This window comes from Coregonus lavaretus (assembly GCF_964263955.1).
Source record: "Coregonus lavaretus genome assembly, chromosome: 18".
In the NCBI taxonomy this organism is placed as follows: Eukaryota; Metazoa; Chordata; class Actinopteri; order Salmoniformes; family Salmonidae; genus Coregonus; species Coregonus lavaretus.
Window position 1 is genome coordinate 4,922,878 of NC_140005.1, and position 20,571 is coordinate 4,943,448.

At 46.3% G+C, this 20,571-nt stretch overlaps 1 protein-coding gene across 1 annotated transcript; it reads right to left on the bottom strand.

Moving 5' to 3' along the window:
- Nucleotides 1-484: 484 nt before the first annotated feature.
- On the bottom strand, nucleotides 485-6,529 carry LOC311145955 (solute carrier family 22 member 13-like). Its single transcript, XM_084182358.1, has 9 exons — nucleotides 6,360-6,529; nucleotides 6,073-6,227; nucleotides 5,659-5,827; nucleotides 5,290-5,392; nucleotides 4,707-5,137; nucleotides 2,952-3,169; nucleotides 2,769-2,877; nucleotides 2,246-2,503; nucleotides 485-1,476 (listed from the first exon to the last, which is right to left on the bottom strand). The coding sequence occupies exons 1-9, from the start codon at nucleotides 6,446-6,448 to the stop codon at nucleotides 1,383-1,385; spliced, it is 1,626 nt and encodes a 541-aa protein (XP_084038484.1). The 5' UTR covers nucleotides 6,449-6,529; the 3' UTR covers nucleotides 485-1,382.
- Nucleotides 6,530-20,571: the final 14,042 nt, after the last annotated feature.

The window sequence follows — 20,571 nt, forward strand, 5'->3', positions numbered from 1 at the left end:
CAATGCAGCAGGCTATCTATCAATATCTAATCATTTCTGGGTAACAATTAAGTATTTTACTGTAATAGATTTCCATTAAAAAAATGGGCAAAAATAGCTTTTTAGCAAACAACTATTTGTCAAGCAAGAATTTTGGTAGGACTGTCTGAGTCGGGAGGGGAAAACTGAAAACTAGCTGTTATTGGCAGAGAGGTTTGGCAGAGAACTCTTTGTTCTTGGTCTATTAACCAACTTACCGCATGTTGATGTCACCATGGAAAGCCGAAACTCCCGCCCATGCAAACCTGCTGATTAGAAGGTCTTAAACTGATAACACTGATAAGACATTTTCACACTTTTACAGTATTAGTTTCATCAGCTGTTGTATATTATGAAACGAAACACAGTAAAAACAGAATTTTGACTGCACTGGGCCTTTAAAATCTGACTGGAATTATGGAATCCAGACATTATAACGGAATTCAACAATATACAATTTTTTATTGAACTTATTTTATTTGCCCAAGTTAATCATACGACCTAAACAAAATGCATCAATGATTCGTATTTTCCTGCGACTTTCTGAAAGGGCTGAGGAATGCCCGTCTGTGTGTTGTGGTGATCGTATGTCTTGTCTACCTACACTGTGCATCCGTTAGCGATGATGCTAATGATAACCGTCTGCTGGTAGATGGAAAGGCTTTCCCAAAAACCTTCTCTATTAAACGTTAACTACAGTGTAGCCTATGCCTACCTGTCAGAATGATATCATGATTATTTGTATCAATCCAGTGGCCATTTGTTTTGTAAACTCTGCAATCAGGAGCTCTACAGAAACACCGCTAACCAAACAATGGTCTCTGGCTGTTCTTAGATTTGTCCCAGATCTCAGAAGTGGTCTCCTGATGTGGTTTAAGCGTTGTTGTGGACGTAGAACATCCAGTGTTGTTGTTTTTTCTATTAAAAAAGGTGTGATTCTGAGAGCCAAAACCTGAAACAACTCAAGGAGAAAACAGAATTTGGGAGTAGACGGAATCAGCCCAAAAAATTCTACAGATTTCATAAGACCCTTGGAATGCTCTCAGAAGGCCTCTACAGGCTGTGGGAGAGACAAGATCCGAAAGATTAAAACAAGTTTAAACAGCAAAACCGGTGTCGTGTTCAGTAGGGCACAATGTGGCAAAATGTTTTGCGAAAGAAGACAAAATCTCCCAGTTTCTTCTGTTCTGAGCCAAATGAACATGACCCATTCTGTGCATTACAGTCTTTGCAGTTAGAGATCCTGACATATCCTGTTCACAGGACTTTAAATCTCAGAGCTCCATGGAACTTTAAATATATGGATCTACAGTACGTGTGTTTGTGGAGTGTGTGTATGTGTGTGCAGCGTTTTTTTTTTCAGTTCAGTTGGGTTCCTGTGGGTTGTAGGAGGGCTTCTCAGGGTCTGTGTCTCCCAGGAATGGACAGGCCTTGTCAGCCGGGGTGTCCGCTGAGCGCCTGTCAGGAAATACACACATCTCAGCTGGAGAGACTTTAACACACAAGAGTCCACCGTGTGTCTCTATTGAACATGTTTCTTTGTCCAGGACACTCTTGACTAGCAGGTCACACTACCCACTGGGCACAAACTGGTTGAATCACCGTTGTTTCCACGTCATAAAAAAAAAAGAAATGTAATGATGTTTAATCAATGTGGAAAACTAACTGAATTTGCAAAAAAGTCAACAATGTAAAGGATTTTTTTTTAAATGTTTTTTTCACAAACAAATGTTTAACCTAAGTGACATGGTTCACATTTAGTTTGATTTCATGTTGATTTCACGTTAGTTGACAACTCAATTCAATGTAAACGTTTAACTGGCGTCAGTGCCCAGCATGTAGGGACTGAAACAGGTCACATTACACATGGAGGTAGAGGGGGGGAGTGGGCAGGGAGAGAGGGGGTAAATAGCTTACCTAAAATGAGAAGTTATGTAACACACACACACTGACACACACACTGACATGCACACACACACACTGACACACACACCAGCTGTCTGAACTCTGAGTCATAGCATTTCATGCCAGCTGCTGTTGACAAACTGAAGAGAGAGAGAGACCACTGCAAGTGTTTCACACTCCCACTCAAACACACACCATTTAGCTCCCCAGTAGCAGGCAAAGTGTGTGTATGCCCACGTGTATTTGTGTTAGTGTGTGCGCGACTTGTGCCAATCGGGTGAGTGTGTAATTTGTGTGTGTGTGTGTGTCAAAGGTCTCTTGCCTTCTGAAGCATGATGACCAAGCCAAGGGGAGGGTTGGTAGGTGAAGCCTGGGCTGTCTGTCACAGTCCTCCAGCGAATCAGGGAGCGGCACACCACTGGTCTCCGGTAGCAACAGACACAGTCCCGCCCCAACAATGGGGCCACTCCCATAAAGAATCATAGCGGCCAATGGGATGGTTTCTCCTCTAGGACTGACCACCGCATTCAGGATACAGCCCACCCTGTAACACAGACACACCAAGCCCACACACTTCTGTCTGAAAACACACACACACACACACACACACACACACACACACACACACACACACACACACACACACACACACACACACACACACAGTCAGGATACAGTCCGCCCATACAACTCAAACATACACATATTGCACAAACAGAGATACATACATCATCTATTACTCAAGCACGGAGATAAGCAAGATGACATTTGACCCACATGGTTGAGATAGGGACTGACTAGTCCTGTGACTGCAGGTATCTCAGGGGTCAGACACACAGACACACCTGATGAGCGTAGGGAAGAGTTCGATGCCGTAGAGCAGAGAGACAAACACAGTGGTCTGCATACACAGCTTCCCCACCAGGGCCAGAGCCATCACCAACCCTGGGACATCTACACACACACACACACTATGTTGGATCATTGGAGGTTTGTGTGTATGTGTGTGTGTGTGTGTGTGTGTTTACCGTAGAAGCGTGATGCGAGCAGGGACAGCAGGCAGAAGGAGCCACTGAGGAGCAGGGACAGCATGCTGATTGGGCGTCTGCCACAGCGGGCCAATAGGAATGGGACGAGCAGGCAGGGTGCCTCTGATAGGCCGCTGAAGAACTGAGCCAGGAAGACATCCACCCCGAAACGCCCGACATTCAGACAGATACCGTAGTACGTCAGGGCTGACGCTAGCCTAACACGCATGCACAGGGGGGAGAGACCGCATCAGACAGATGCTGTAGAACATTTTACATTTTAGTCGTTTATCAGACGCTCTTATCCAGAGCGACTTACAGTTAGTGAGTGCATACATTTTTCATACTGGCCCCCCGTGGGAATCAAACCCACAACCCTGGTGTTGCAAACTCCATGCTCAACCAACTGAACTGCACAGGACTAGAGAACAAATGGAGTACGGAAATAGAACCTGACAACCTAATTTTTTTTAAACACACATTCAGTGAGCTCCAACAGTGACAATGTTGTTGTGGCTCTGTACTCCAGCACTTTGGATTTTAAATGATACAATGACAATGAGGTTAAAGTTCACTGTTAGCTTTAATTTGAGAGTATTTTCATTGCGTGCTAGGAATATGGGACCAAATACTAAACTTTTGACTACTTCAATACACAGAAGTTAATTTGTCCCAATACTTTTGGTCCCCTAAAATGGAGGGACTATGTACAAAAAGTGTAATGTCTAAACCGTTCACACAATATGGATGAAAATACCCTCAAATTAAAGCTGACAGTCTGCACTTTAACCTCATAGTCATTGTATCATTTTAAATCCAAAGTGCTGGTGTTACGTTCCAATGACACAAACTCAGAATGTCGCTCAAAACAAAGGGAACTAAGGGAACTATCAAAGAAAATCACTGACAACCAAAACAAAACGGAAACAGGTGGGTTTTAGGAGGGGTTCTCAAAGAGACTCCTGGGGGTGTCCACCGAAAGTTGACTACCAACAAGAGTACAGGTCCTAAAAGACACCCGCCATGAATGCCTATAAAATTTGCCCCAGAAAACACAAACCAAAATAAACCCCCACACCAACTTATAATGTGGAGCAAACCAAAAGGGGAGAGCACAAGATAAAAGTATTTGTTTTTATCACACCAAAAGGGGAAGCACTAAACCATGGTAATGCACTTCCAAATTCTCTCATGCCCACTCTCTCAAGAACCAACTGGAGCACTGGGTCAGCAACTCTTAAATATCACCTGGGCTAGCACAGGTGTAACACGTTCTGACTAACGAGATGGACAAGCCAACACAGGTGTAACACGTTCTGACTAACGAGATGGACAAGCCAACACAGGTGTAACACATACTGACTAACGAGATGGACAAGCCAACACAGGTGTAACACATACTGACTAACGAGATGGACAAGCCAGTACAGGTGTAACACATACTGACTAACGAGATGGACAAGCCAGTACAGGTGTAACACGTACTGACTAACGAGATGGACAAGCCAACACAGGTGTAACACATTCTGACTAACAAGATGGACAAGCCAACACAGGTGTAACACATACTGACTAACGAGATGGACAAGCCAGTACAGGTGTAACACATACTGACTAACGAGGTGACAACAATCGTTCCGCCCTACGTGCTAACGCGCTACCTCAAAATATAAATGGAAATACCAAAACCTGTAACACTGGAATACAGAGCCAAAACAATACTTCAGACACACACACAGACACAAACCCACCTACCCAATGTAACTCATGATGATCAGGCGCAGTAGGATGGTGGGACTTCTCATGTGTCCACAATGGGAAAGTATGTTTTCCTCCTGTGTTTGCATGTCTGCCTTTGGTGTGTGTGTGTCAGTCTCCAGTGTGTGTGTGTCTCTCTCCAGTGTGTGTGTGTCTCTCTCCAGTGTGTGTGTGTCTCTCTCCAGTGTGTGTGTGTCTCTCTCCAGTGTGTGTGTGTCTGTCTCCAGTGTGTGTGTGTCAGTCTCCAGTGTGTGTGTGTCAGTCTCCAGTGTGTGTGTGTCTCTCTCCAGTGTGTGTGTGTCTGTCTCCAGTGTGTGTGTGTCTGTCTCCAGTGTGTGTGTGTCTGTCTCCAGTGTGTGTGTGTGTGTCTCATTGTCAGGTGTGTCCAGGGGAACTTGCTGCAGGTCCTTCCCCTCTGTGTCCAACAGCTACGAGATAAACAGACGACACACACACACACACACACACACACAGGCCTGAGTCGAGTCTAGGAACACTGATATAGTACAGACGTGTGTGTGTGTGTGTGTGTGTGTGTGTGTGTGTGTGTGTGTGTGCGTGCGTGCGTGTGTGTGCGTACCAGGTCTAGATAGCGTTTGTCCTCAGGACTGTGTCTCCTGTACTTCTCCAGAGTGTGTGTCCTCCTCTTCAGGAGCAGCCAGTGAGGAGACTCAGGAATGGAGCTGAGAAGGGGGAGATTCATGGCATTTCACTACAGGTTTACTCACGCTCTCTCTCCTGATTGGAGCTGAGAAGGGGGAGATTCATGGCATTTCACTACAGGTTTACTCACGCTCTCTCTCCTGATTGGAGCTGAGAAGGGGGGGATTCATGGCATTTCACTACAGGTTTACTCACGCTCTCTCTCCTGATTGGAGCTGAGAAGGGGGAGGATCTGTGGTATGGCCAGCGCCAGGTGTAGCTGAGTCCAGGTGTGTGTGTTACTCACTAGTAGAGAGGCAGACAGAGGATCTGTGGTATGGCCAGCGCCAGGTGTAGCTGAGTCCAGGTGTGTGTGAGGTATGCCAGCGGTGCCAGGGCCATCATACCCAGGCTGAAGGAGAAAGACAGGAGGGCCGGGGGCCATATACGATACCTGGGAAGACTCCACTCCACACCTACACACACACACACACACACACACACACACACACACACACACACACACACATACAGTTAAATACAAGCCCAAAGGCACATGTCATGATGCACACACACAGTTACAGTAGGGTAGATGTGTGTGTGTAACTGTGTGTGTAACTGTGTGTGTGTGTGTGTGTGTGTGTGTGTGTGTGTGTGTGTGTGTGTGTGTGTGTGTGTGTGTGTGTGTGTATGTGTGTGTGTGTGTGTGTGTGTGTTTTACCCAGGCTGAAGCTGCAGATATTGATGCAGCAGCAGGAGACCCCGGCCAGACAGCGCAGGGTGAGGAAGAGGAGGGCGTGAGGAAGGACGGCCGGCAGCACAGCGGTCACAGCATGGACACACACACACACCAGCAGCACCGCTCGCTTACCGTACCTGGTCACACACACACACACACACACAACTTCCATGTGTTACAGTGTATCGTTTACTGTGTGTGTGTGTGTGTGTGTGTGTGTGTGTGTGTGTGTGTTTGTGTGTGTGTGTGTGTGTGTGTGTGTGTGTCACCTGTCAGAGAGAGCTCCTCCAAACAGAGATCCCAGCAGAAGGCCAGTCATGTACATGGTCTGACTGTACGACAACACCACTGGATCCATACACACTGTGCCCTGTAAAACACACACACACACACACACACACACACACACACACACACACACACACACACACACACACACACACACACACACACATATGTTTGTGCTAGATCATGTTCTAGTAATCGAGTTGCAACACTGACTATTTATTGCTATGCACACCTGATAGTGAAATGTGTTGTTTTACAGGTTCAGCCATAGCAGTACTCAGGTTTAGCCAAAGTAGTACTCAGGTTCAGCCACAGTAGTACTTAGGTCAGCCATAGTAGTACTTAGGTTCAGCCATAGTAGTACTTAGGTCAGCCATAGTAGTACTTAGGTCAGCCATAGTAGTACTCAGGTTCAGCCATAGTAATACTTAGGGTCAGCCATTGTAGTACTTAGGATAAGCCATAGTAGTACTTACAGTCAGCCATAGTAGTACTTAGGGTCAGCCATAGTAGTACTCAGGGTCAGCCATAGTAGTACTTAGGGTCAGCCATAATAGTACTTAGGTTCAGCCATAGTAGTACTTTGGGTCAGCCATTGTAGTACTCAGGGTCAGCCATAGCAGTACTTAAGGTAAGCCATATTAGTACTCAGGGTCAGCCATAGTAGTAAGGGTCAGCCATAGTAGTACTCAGGGTCAGCCACAGTAGTACTTAGGGTCAGACATAGTAGTACTTAGGGTCAGCCATAGTAGTACTCAGGGTCAGCCATAGTAGTACTCAGGGTCAGCCATAGTAATACTTAGGGTCAGTCATAGTAGTATTCAGGGTCAGCCATAGTAGTACTCAGGGTCAGCCATAGTAGTACTCAGGGTGAGCCATAGTAGTATTTAGGTTCAGCCATAGTAGTATTCAGGGTCAGCCATAGTAGTACTCAGGTTCAGCAATAGTAGTACTCAGGGTCAGCCATACTAGTACTCGGGGTCAGCCATAGTAGTACTCAGGGTCAGCCATTGTAGTACTCAGGGTCAGCCATAGTAGTACTCAGGTTCAGCCATACTAGTACTCAGGGTCAGCCATAGTAGTACGCAGGGTCAGCCATTGTAGTACTCAGGGTCAGCCATAGTAGTACTCAGGTTCAGCCATAGTAGTACTTATGGTCAGCCATAGTAGTACTGAGGATCAGCCATAGTGGTAGTGAGGGTCAGCCATAGTAGTACTTTGAGTCAGCCATAGTAGTACTCAGGTTAATCCATAGTAGTACTCAGGATCAGCCATAGTAGTACTCAGGGTCAGCCATAGTAGTACGGCATCCTGGAGCAAATTAGGGTTAGGACCTGCATGGTTCTGATACCGGTTCCGACCGACATTTTAGCTTAGAAATCTATGTGTGGACACTGTAGATCGAAATGGCTTGAACTGAGCGGCAGCCCTGGTAGCCCTGGTAGCCCTGGTAGCCATGGTAGCCATGGTAACCATGGTAGCCCTGGTAGCCCTGGTAGCCGTGGTAGCCCTAGCAGCCCTAGTAGCCCTGGTAGCCCTGGTAGCCACGGAGGCTCTCCGCACTGCTAAAGCTAACTCTCTCTCCTCTGCTCTTGTCCTTCTAGACCTGTCTGCTGCCTTTGATACTGTGAACCATCAGATCCTCCTCTCCACCCTCTCCGAGCTGGGCATCTCCGGCGCGGCTCACTCTTGGATTGCGTCCTACCTGACCGGTCGCTCCTACCAAGTGGCGTGGCGAGAAGCTGTCTCCGCACCACGTGCTCTCACCACTGGTGTCCCCCAGGGCTCAGTTCTAGGCCCTCTCCTATTCTCGCTATACACCAAGTCACTTGGCTCTGTCATATCCTCACATGGCCTCTCCTATCATTGCTACGCTGACGATACACAACTAATCTTCTCCTTTCCCCCTTCTGATAACCAGGTGGCGAATCGCATCTCTGCATGTCTGGCAGACATATCAGTATGGATGACGGATCACCACCTCAAGCTGAACCTTGGCAAGACGGAGCTGCTCTTCCTCCCGGGGAAGGACTGCCCGTTCCATGATCTCGCCATCACGGTTGACAACTCTGTTGTGTCCTCCTCCCAGAGTGCGAAGAGCCTTGGCGTGACCCTGGACAACACCCTGTCGTTCTCCGCTAACATCAAGGCGGTGACCCGATCCTGTAGGTTCATGCTCTACAACATTCGGAGAGTACGACCCTGCCTTACACAGGAAGCGGCACAGGTCCTAATCCAGGCACTTGTCATCTCCCGTCTGGATTACTGCAACTCGCTGTTGGCTGGGCTCCCTGCCTGTGCCATTAAACCCCTACAACTCATCCAGAATGCCGCAGCCCGTCTGGTGTTCAACCTTCCCAAGTTCTCTCACGTCACCCCGCTCCTCCGCACACTCCACTGGCTTCCAGTTGAAGCTCGCATCTGTTACAAGACCATGGTGCTTGCCTATGGAGCTGTGAGGGGAACGGCACCTCCGTACCTTCAGGCTCTGATGAGTCCCTACACCCAAACGAGGGCATTGCGTTCATCCACCTCTGGCCTGCTGGCTCCCCTTCCTCTGCGGAAGCATAGTTCCCGCTCAGCCCAGTCAAAACTGTTCGCTGCTCTGGCACCCCAATGGTGGAACAAGCTCCCTCACGACGCCAGGACAGCGGAGTCACTCACCACCTTCCGGAGACATTTGAAACCCCACCTCTTTAAGGAATACCTGGGATAGGATAAAGTAATCCTTCTACCCCCCCCCCCCCCTCCCAAAAAAAAATACATGAAAAAAAATAATAATAATAATAACAAAAATAACAACAACAAAAAAAAAGAAGGAAAAAATACAATTGTAAAGTGGTTATGCCACTGGCTATAAGGTGAATGCACCAATTTGTAAGTCGCTCTGGATAAGAGCGTCTGCTAAATGACGTAAATGTAAATGTAAATGTAGCCCTGGAAGCCATGGTAGCCTGGTAGCCCTGGTAGCCCTTGAAGCCCTGGTAGCCCTGGTAACCATGGTAGCCCTGGTAGCCGTGGTAGCCCTAGTAGCCCTAGTAGCCCTGGTAGCCCTGGTAGCCCTTGTAGCCCTGGTAGCCCTGGTAGCCTGGTAGCCCTGGTAGCCCTTGAAGCCCTGGTAGCCCTGGTAGCCCTGGTAGCCCTGGTAGCCGTGGTAGCCGTGGTAGCCCTAGTAGCCCTGGTAGCCCTGGTAGCCCTGGTAGCCGTGGTAGCCCTGGTAGCCATGGTAGCCCTGGTAGCCTGGTAGCCCTGGTATCCCTTGAAGCCCTGGTAGCCCTGGTAGCCCTGGTAACCATGGTAGCCCTGGTAGCCCTGGTAGCCGTGGTAGCCCTAGTAGCCCTGGTAGCCCTGGTAGCCGTGGTAGCCCTGGTAGCCATGGTAGCCCTAGTAGTCCTGGTAGCCCTTGTAGCCATGGTAGCCTGGTAGCCCTAGTAGCCCTTGTAGCCCTGGTAGCCATGGTAGCCCTGGTAGCCATGGTAGCCCTGGTAGCCCTAGTAGCCCTTGTAGCCCTGGTAGCCATGGTAGCCCTGGTAGCCCTTGTAGCCCTGGTAGTCATGGTAGCCCTGGTAGCCATGGTAGCCCTGGTAGCCCTAGTATCCCTTGTAGCCCTGGTAGGCCTGGTAGCCATGGTAGCCCTGGTAGCCCTAGTAGCCCTGGTAGCCATGGTTCTCATGGACTTTTTATCTCTTCCGCCTGTGTGACGTAGGATGAGTGACACCACTTGAAGCTGGGATGTCCTTCCTACCATTTAATTCGCTCTTGTGACTGTCTATCAACTCCTGGCTGAACCCTACGTCACAGCCACTGACAAAGCATGGGACACTTCACTTCAATACAAAGTGATTTTCGTAGCAGGTTCGTTTACCCTAACCCTTTTCCTAACCTTAACCTCAGTCTCTTAACCTGCAATGGTAATTCTCCTAACCCGCTAGTCACTTCGCTATCAAAGTGGCGTGAAAAGACCGTTTCCCGACAAAAAAGCACATGCCTGCAATTCTTACATCGTAGCGCAACAGGAGAGACTAGTTTCGTCGCTCTAGCACATTCAGAGATCGATTTATAGCCAACTTTATCAAAGTAATCTCAAATAATTCATAAATGTTTTACAAGAAACACTCTGTCATAGAGGGACAAGATTAATATGAGATGAAAGGCGAGTTCCTAAGGAGTTCAGGAAGCCAGGCGAGTTCCTAAGGAGTTCAGGAAGCCAGGCGAGTTCCTAAGGAGTTCAGGAAGCCAGGCGAGTTCCTAAGGAGTTCAGGAAGCCAGGCGAGTTCCTAAGGAGTTCAGGAAGCCAGGCGAGTTCCTAAGGAGTTCAGGAAGCCAGGCTAGAGCTCTGTGAGACATTCACAGCGATGGGGACAGTCCTTTTGATCAAGAGAGACCTTTAAAAAAGATGCACATTTTCTCTATCACTAAACATACAAATATGTATTTTACAGTTATAAGGGGAAATCTTATATTGTAGTTATTCAAACAATAATTTGATTATACTATACTTAGAAAGCATATAAATCATGTTAAGCCTTACTCATAGTTTTGTTGAATAGGAAATACATTGTATGAAATAGTTCATATTTTCATATTTGTATCATATTTGTACTGTGTACTTGAGGTTGTGTCCTCAAAATTGACTACACCTCAGCAAGTTATAACCTTTCTTCGAATATGCAATATTACTAGTTATTGTTTATGGCCCTCTCATGATAAATAATTACTTTTGGGGATTATGTAGATTACATTTTAGATTACATTTTGATATTATGTGCATTGCTCAAAGGGCACATCGACAGATTTTACCTGCCACCTTTGTCCTCAGCCTTGGCGATATTGATGATGATTCCTATCCCTGAGAAATGACGGTATGTCTTATCACTACTGAGTGTGATGTGAAACTACTTGCCCTGTGACATGACGGTATGTCTTTAACATTTAACATTTAAGTAATTTAGCGGACGCTCTTATCCAGAGCGACTTACAGTTAGTGAGTGCATACATTTTTCATACTGGCCCCCCGTGGGAAACAAACCCACAACCCTGGCGTTGCAAGCGCCATGCTCTACCAACTGAGCTACAGGGGACTTATCACTACTGTGATGGGAAACGACTTGCCCTGTGACATGGCAGTATGTCTTATCACTACTGTGATGTGAAACTACTTGCCCTGTGACATGGCAGTATGTCTTATCACTACTGTGATGTGAAACTACTTACCCTGTGACATGGCAGTAGACTCCTTTCATTCATTCACTTACTTACTTTTCCTATTGTTGTTGCATTGTCGAGAGGTGAACCTGCAAGTAAGCTTTTCATTACACTGAGTGTACAAAACATTAGGAACACCTGCTCTTTCCATGACAGACTGACCAGGTGAATCCAGGTGAAAGCTATGATCTCTTATAGAGGTCACTTGTTAAATCCACTTAAATCAGTGTAGATGAAGGGGAGGAGACAGGTTAAAGAAGGATTCTTAAACCTTGAGACAATTGACACATGGATTGTGTATGTGTGCCATTCAGAGGGTGAATGGGCAAGACAAAATATTTAAGTGCCTTTGAACGGGGTATGGTAGTAGGTGCCAGGCGCACCAGTTTGTGTCAAGAACTGCAATGCTGCTGGGTTTTTCATGCTCAACAGTTTCCTGTGTGTATCAAGAATGGTCCACCACCCAAAGGACATCCAGCCAACTTGACACAACAGTGGGAAGCATTGGAGTCAACATGGGGGCCAGCATCCCTGTGGAATGCTTTCGACACCTTGTACAGTCCATGCCCCGACAAATTGAGGCTGTTCTGAGGGCAAAAGGGGGTGCAACTCAATATTATGAAGGTGTTCCTAATGTTTTGTGCACTCAGTGTACACCATCTATATGTGACGAATAAACAGACTTGAACTTGTAAGTTGTTTCCTAACACACACACAGCAGTGATAAATCTGACATCCATTCTGGGAGAGTGTTTAACTAGACAGTGAGTGTGTGTGGATGGCTGGCTCTGCCCCCCCATGTTACTACTTACTTCTTCTATGGTTAGGTTTTCATTGACTAGGATCAGTCGAATTATACCGTGACATTCGGGGTTCTCTATTTTTTCACGGGATCCCTTATGCAAGCGCGTGCATGAAAAAAAAATATGTTTCTAAGAGTCATAAAAAAATAAATCATAATAATAATAATAATAATTTGGTGTGAACACAACCAGGAATTATGTTTTCATCTTATTGGCAAACAATTAAGTTTAAAAAGTAGGTTACCTGGGTTACCAAAATAATACCAACATCCAAACAATTAAGTTTAAAAAGTAGGTTACCTGCGTTACCAAAATAATACCAACATCCATTACATTTACATTTTAGTCATTTAGCAGATGCTCTTATCCAGAGCGACTTACAGGAGCAATTAGGGTTAAGTGCCTTGCTCAAGGGCACATCGACAGATTTTTCGATCTTTCGGTTACTGGCACAACGCTCTTAACCACTAAGCTACCTGCCGCCCCATCCAAACAATTAAGTTTAAAAAGTAGGTTACCTGGGTTACCAAAATAATACCAACATCCAAACAGTGCACTGTGCACTTGCGCCATTTGATGAAAAGAAAGAGACATCTGTTACAAAACACCAAAAGGTGTAATGACATTCGGCGATCGTCATTGGGTCTACACTCTTGTAGCCTGAATTAATTGGTGTATCTTGCAAAAAAAAAAAAAAAGGACCTTTTGTAAATATAAATATTATCCATAAAACATGAAGTGTCCCTTACAATTATACACATATCAGTTACGCAAGCTAACAACCAGCATATACTGTAACAAGCTAGCTAGCTAGCTAACCAGTCTAGCTAAGTTACAGTGCCTTCATGTACATTTACGTCATTTAGCAGACGCTCTTATCCAGAGCGACTTACAGTTAGTGAGAGCATACATTTTCATACTGGCCCCCCGTGGGAAACAAACCCACAACCCTGGCGTTGCAAGCGCCAGGCTCTACCAACTGAGCTACAGGGGACTTCAGAAAGTATTCACACCCTTTGCTGTGTTACAGCCTGCATTTAAAATGGATTAAATTGAGATTTGTTTGTCACTGGCCTAAACACAATACCTCATAATGTCAAAGTGGAATTATGTTACATTTTTTATTTTAACAAATTAATAAAAAATGTCTTGAGTAAATAAGTATTCAACCCCTTTGTTATGGCAAGCCTAAATAAGTTCAGGAGTGAAAATGTGCTTAACAAGTCACATAATAAGTTGCATGGACTCACACTGTGTGCAATAACTGTTTTTAACATGATTTTTTTAATGACTACCTCATCTCTGTACCCCACACATACAATTATCTGTAAGGTCCATCAGTCGAGCAATGAATTGCAAACACAGATTCAACCACACACACCAGGGAAGTTTTACAATGCCTCGCAAAGAAGGGCACCTATTGGTAGATTTAAAAAAAAAGCAGACATTGAATGTCCCTTTGAGCATGGTGAAGTTATTAATTACACTTTGGATGGTGTATCAATACACCCAGTCACTACAAAGATACAGGCGTCCTTCCTAACTTAGTTGCCAGAGAGGAAGGAAACCGCTCAGGGATTTCACCATGAGGCCAACGGTGACTTTAAAACAGTTACTGAGTTTAATGGCTGTGATAGGAGAAAACTGAGGATGGATTAACAGTAGGTACTCCACAATACTAACCTAATTGACAGAGTGAAAAGAAGGAAGCCTGTACAGAATAAAACTATTACGAAACATGCATCCTGTTTGCAACTGTGATAAGGTGGTGTTGAAGGAGTCAGGCGCAGGAGGGTAAATCACAGAAACAGGCTTTATTCAGAAAAATACAGGTTTACGCAGAAATGCGTCAAACACACTCCACCAAGCTACTAACGGAACAGAGCTAAACACAGGCAAAATCCTAGAGGAAAACCTTGTTCAGTCTGCTTTCCACCAGACACTGGGAGATGAATTCACCTTTCAGCAGGAGAATAACCTAAAACAAAAGCTCAAATCTATATTGGAGTTGCTTACCAAGAAGTCAGTGAATGTTCCTGAGTGACCGAGTTACAAAACCTAAAAATGGTTGTCTAGCAATGATCAACAACCAATTTGAAAGAGCTTGAAGAATTATGAAAATAATAATGGGCAAATGTTGCGCAATCCAGGTGTGGAAAGATCTTAGAGACTTACCCAGAAAGACTCTGTAATCGATGCCAAAAGTGCTTCTACAAAGTATTGACTCAGGGGTGTGAATACTTATGTAAATGAATATTGCTGTATTTAATTATCAATACATTTGCAAACATTTCTAAAAACATGTTTTCAGTTTGTCATTATGGGGTATTGTGTTTAGATGGGTGAAAAAATTCAGGCTGTAACACAACAAAATATGAAATAAGTCAAGGTGTATCAATACTTTCTTAAGGCACTGTGTCGTTGCTTGCATGGAATTGGCTGTTGTCTTGGGGGTGGCATACAGTCTGGGAAACTGACCTGCCTGTCAGGCATCGTTCAGGGCTTAAATGCCGCACGAGGGCTTAGATTCCCCAAGAGCTCTTGGCTCAAGGTAAGGGACATTTAACTTGCTAACATTCTAACTTATAAACTGATAATGAGCTCCAAACCCAAATAAAAGCATGATGTAAGCATGAAACGTACCATATCTTAGTGTATCAATCAATAAAAACGTATGCGCTGATCCACCGTGGGCTCTGCCGCCTCAGCCACACTGACAATCTATCATCAATGCATCCACTCCTATTTATAGAGTTTATCTTGCGATCTCGGAAAAAAAAAAAAACTTTTGTTATGTCGTGATCATGAGATAAGTAATTTGTGATATCGACATAACAAGGGATTTTTTGTTTTCTTTCATGGTGTCTGAAAAATGCATGCACTAACTGTAAGTCGCTCTGGATAAGAGCGTCTGCTAAATGACTAAAATGTAAATGTAAAAATGTGTCTATGGGAGACACACCTGGTTAAGTAGACCAGTCCAGAACTGAGGAATTTTTTTTTCAATTGTAAAAGGCCTGACTGAACTATCTTCATTGTCTAGGCCCCTTGCTTTTTTCAATCTTTACTAATGACTTGCCACTGGCTGTCATGGGTCAAATGTGCAGCGGTAGGACGGAGTCAGGCGCAGGACACAGAACTGAGTACACGACGTACTTTACTCTGAAAAAAACAAACACTAATTTCCACGCAGGGAAAACACACCAGCTCACAAAAGTGTATGACACAACACAATGAACAAACACACACAAAACCATGTGGGAACCAGAGGGTTAAATAGGGAAATAATCATAATGCAATGGGAGCCAGGTGTGTACAAACAAGACAAAACAAATGGAACACAGAAACGTAGATCGGTGGCAGCTAGAAAGCCGGTGACGACGACCGCCGATAGCCGCCCGCACAAGGAGAGGCACCAACTTCGGCGGAAGTCGTGACAGTACCCCCCCCCCCTTGACGCGCGGCTCCAGCAGCGCGCTGACACCGGCCTCGGGGACGTGGGTAAACAGAGCCTCCGCAGTCTGTAGGGCCGTAGGGAGACCGGGCAAAGGAAGGAGACGGCAGGACTTAGAAAACCGATCCACAATGACCAGGATTGTGGTGTTACCTTGTGACGGAGGAAGATCCGTCATGGCTGGAGTCGGCCAATTACGCATGGCTGAAATGCGGTCATTCTCCATCTCCACCCCTGACGCGGACAGGCGGTACCCTAGGAAGGAGACGGACTGTTGAAAGAACAGACATTTCTCAGCCTTGACGTACAGGTCATGCTCCAACAGTTGACCAAGCACCTTTCGCACCAGGGACACATGCTCGGCGCGTGTAGCGGAGTATATTAGAATGTCATCTAAATACACCACTACACCCTGCCCGTGCAGGTCCCTGAAAATCTTGTCTACGAAGGATTGGAAGACTGATGGAGCATGCATCAACCCGTACGGCATGACAAGGTACTCATAGTGCCCAGAGGTGGTACTAAATGGCGTCTTCCACTCATCCCCCTCCCGGATAAGCACCAGGTTGTAAGCGCTCCTGAGATCCAATTTGGTGAAGAAGCGCGCCCCGTGCAATGACTCTGTCACACTGGCTATGAGAGGCAGTGGGTAACTGTACTACACAGTGATCTGATTTAGACCTCGATAGTCAATGCACGGGCGTAAACCTCCATCCTTCTTCTTCACAAAAAAGAAACTTGAGGAGGCAGGTGAAGTGGAAGGCCGAATGTATCCCTGTCCCAGAGATTCAGAGACATATGTTTCCATAGCCGCCGTCTCCTCCTGAGACAGAGGATACACATGACTCCTGGGAATTGCTGCGCCTACCTGGAGATTTATCGCACAATCCTCCTGTCGATGGGGTGGTAGTTGAGTCGCATTCTTTTTACAGAAGGCGAGAGCCAAATCGGCATATTCGGGGGGAATGTGCATAGTAGAGACCTGGTTTGGACTCTCCACCGTAGTTGCACCTATGGAAACACCTACACACCTCCCCGAGCACTGACGTGACCACCATCCCTTGAGAGCCCTCTGTTGCCACGAAATGGTGGGGTCATGAGAGGCCAACCAGGGGAGCCCCAACACCACAGGAAACGCAGGAGAATCGATCAGGAAGAGACTAATTCTCTCCACATGACCCTCCTGCGTTTTCATACATAGTGGAGCTGTGACCTCCCTAATCAGGCCTGACCCTAAAGGACGACTATCTAAGGCATGTACAGCGAAGGGTACATCAACAGGAACAATAGGGATCCCTAATCTACGTGCAAATGAACGGTCAATAAAGTTCCCAGCTGCACCTGAATCTACTAGCGCCTTATGCTGGGAATGCGGGGAAAACTCAGGAAATTCTATACATACACACATGTGCGCAACAGGGAGCTCTGGGTAAGTCAGGTGCCAACTCACCTGGGATGATCCATCAGTGCCCTGCCTGCTGCCTCGACTCCCTGGGGAACCTCCCCAGCACCGACCAGCAGTGTGCCCTCTGCGGCCACAGTTGGTCCGGTCACCCTTAGAGCAGCACCTCCGAGCTCCATAGGGGTAGGGTCGGAGGTGCTGGGGGATGGAATGGACGGGTCCTGATCCGAACGTCCGCGGGTGGCCAACAGGTTATCCACCCGTATCGATAGATCCACCAGCTGGTCGAGGGTAAGGGTGGTGTCCCTGCATGCCAGCTCCCGACGAACGTCCTCACGTAGACTGCACCGGTAATGGTCAATCAAGGCCCTCTCATTCCATCCCGCGCTGGCCGCCAAAGTCCTTAAGTCCAGTGCGAAGTCCTGTGCGCTCTTCTTCCCCTGTCTGAGGTGGAACAAGCGTTCCCCCGCCACTCTCCCCTCAGGTGGATGATCGAAGACCGCCCGGAAGCGGCGGGTGAAATCCTCATAGCGAACCAACGCTGCGTCTATTCCTCCACATTCGGCGTTGGCCCACTCAAGCGCTCTCCCTGACAGGGGGCCGGGTGGACGGTCGCCAGGTAGAGCTCCACCTGGAGCAGAAACCCCTGGCACCCGGCAGCCGTCCAATCATATGCCCTCGGGAGCGAGAGCCGAATCCCACTGGGTCCAGGTGACGGAGGGGTGGACATCGGTGTGGGTTGACCTGAAGTTCTGGGAAAACCCCCTCTCTCCCATCACTCCATGGTCTGCAACACGCGATCCATAGCTGTGCCAAGATTCTGAAGCATTGTCGCGTGCTGCTGGACGCGCTCCTCCACTGGCACCGGAGGACTGGCTGCACCTGCTGACTCCATATTAGGTGCGTGCTCCTGTCATGTGTCAAATGTGCAGCGGTAGGACGGAGTCAGGCGCAGGACACAGAACTGAGTACACGACGTACTTTACTCTGAAAAAACAAACACTAATTTCCACGCAGGGAAAACACACCAGCTCACAAAAGTGTAAGACACAACACAATGAACAAACACACACAAAACCATGTGGGAACCAGAGGGTTAAATAGGGAAATAATCATAATGCAATGGGAGCCAGGTGTGAACAAACAAGACAAAACAAATGGAACACAGAAACGTAGATCGGTGGCAGCTAGAAAGCCGGTGACGACGACCGCCGATAGCCGCCCGCACATGGAGAGGCACCAACTTCGGCGGAAGTCGTGACACTGGCCTTGAGTAAAGCCAGTGTGTCTATGTATGCGGATGACTCAACACTATACACGTCAGCTACTACAGCGACTGAAATGACTGCAACACTTAGCAAAGAGCTGCAGTTAGCTTCAGAATGGTTGGCAAGGAATAAATTAGTCCTAAATATTTCAAAAACTAAACGCATTGTATTTGGGACAAATCATTCACTAAACCCTAAACCTCAACTAAATATTTTAGTAAATAATGTGGAAATTGAGCAAGTTGAGGAGACTAAACTGCTTGGAGTCACCCTGGATTGTAAACTGTCATGGTCAAAACATTTTGATACGACAGTAGCTAAGAATGGGAGAAATCTGTTCATAATAAAGCGTTGCTCTGCCTTTTTAACAACAATATCGACAAGGCAGGTCATACAGGCTCTAGTTTTGTCGCATCTGGACTACTGTTCAGTCGTGTTGTCAGGTGCCACAAAGAGGGCCCTCTGAAAATTACAATTGACTCAGAACAGGGCAGCACGGCTGACCCTTAAATGTACACGGAGAGCTAACATGAATAATATGCAAGTAAATCTCTCATGGCTCAAAGTGGAGGAGAGATTGACTTCATCACTACTTGTTTTTGTAAGAACTGTTGACATGCTGAATGCACCGAGGTGTCTGTTTAAACTACTAGCACACAGCTCGGACACCCATGCATTCCCCACAAGACAGGCCACCAGAGGTCTCTTCACAGTCCCCAAGTCCAGAACAGACTATGGGTGGCGCACAGTACTACATAGAGCCATAGATACATGGAACTCTATTCCACATCAGGTAACTGATGCAAGCAGTAAAATTAGATTTAAAAACAGATAAAGATACATCTTATGGAACAGCGGGGACTGTGAAGCAACAAATAGGCACAGACACATGCATACACACACACACGATAACATACGCAACATGCACACACGTACACATGGATTTTGTGTTGTAGATATGTGGTAGTGGACAGATAAAAATACACCTTATGGAACAGCGGTGACTGTGAAGAGACACACACACAGGCACAGACACACATACACTTGATAAGACACGCACTCTACACACACGTGGATGTTGTATTTTTTCTAAAATGTGATAGTGGAGTAGTGGCCTGAGGGAACACACTAAATGTATTGGGTAAAGTGTTATGAAATGTAATGTCATGTAATATTTTAAATTGTATATAACTGCCTTAATGTTGCTGGATCCTTAATAAATACAAATACAAATTGTATCCACCAGTACAGCCACCTGGAGGGAAAACAATCAACCATGACACAGAGGTGGGGGTGTTCATTTAATTTGTAATAAACTTTTAATGTAATATTTACCCAAATATTATTCATCTCCTCCGGTTCGACTCCTGGTCGGTAACTGACTGGGGACGTTAGTGCACGAGGAGGCTGCTCTGCTGGCAGTGAAGACATCGAGGAAGAAGAGAAACGCCGTGAAGAAGAATATGAGAGCGAGCCGCAAGTACACAGCGAGCTGCAATGGAGCCATGGGACTCTTCTATTTCACTATCTCTTTCTCTCTCTCTCTCTGTCTCTCTCTCTCTCTCTCTCTCTCTGCTTACCGCCTCTCTCTCTCACCAGAAGGGATAGCTACATCCGAAAACGTGTGGAACTCCCGTCAAGAGTCTTCTCAGCGGAAGAAGTAATGTAACAGCAAAGTCTAATCATTATACATCGTGACAAAGTGGTCAGGGATGAATACTGCATTAGACCCCCCCCCTCACTCTCTTTTCTCTCCTTCCTATTCTCTCTCTCGCACTCTTTCTCTCTCTCATACACACACACACACACACACACACAAACTACTGCTGTCAGGTCAAAGGCTCAGAACCCCTCTGTGAGAGAGTAATGGGGCATGCAATACATGAATACCAATTAGCAGCATCAGTTTCCTAAATAAGGAGGGACTATAAAACACAATACACCATTTACAGTATTCACTGATGATTTATTATCGGTATGTTTGTTCTTATGCCTGTACAAAACAAAGTTAATTCATTCACATACACACACACACACACACAGTATTGTTTAACTAACCTT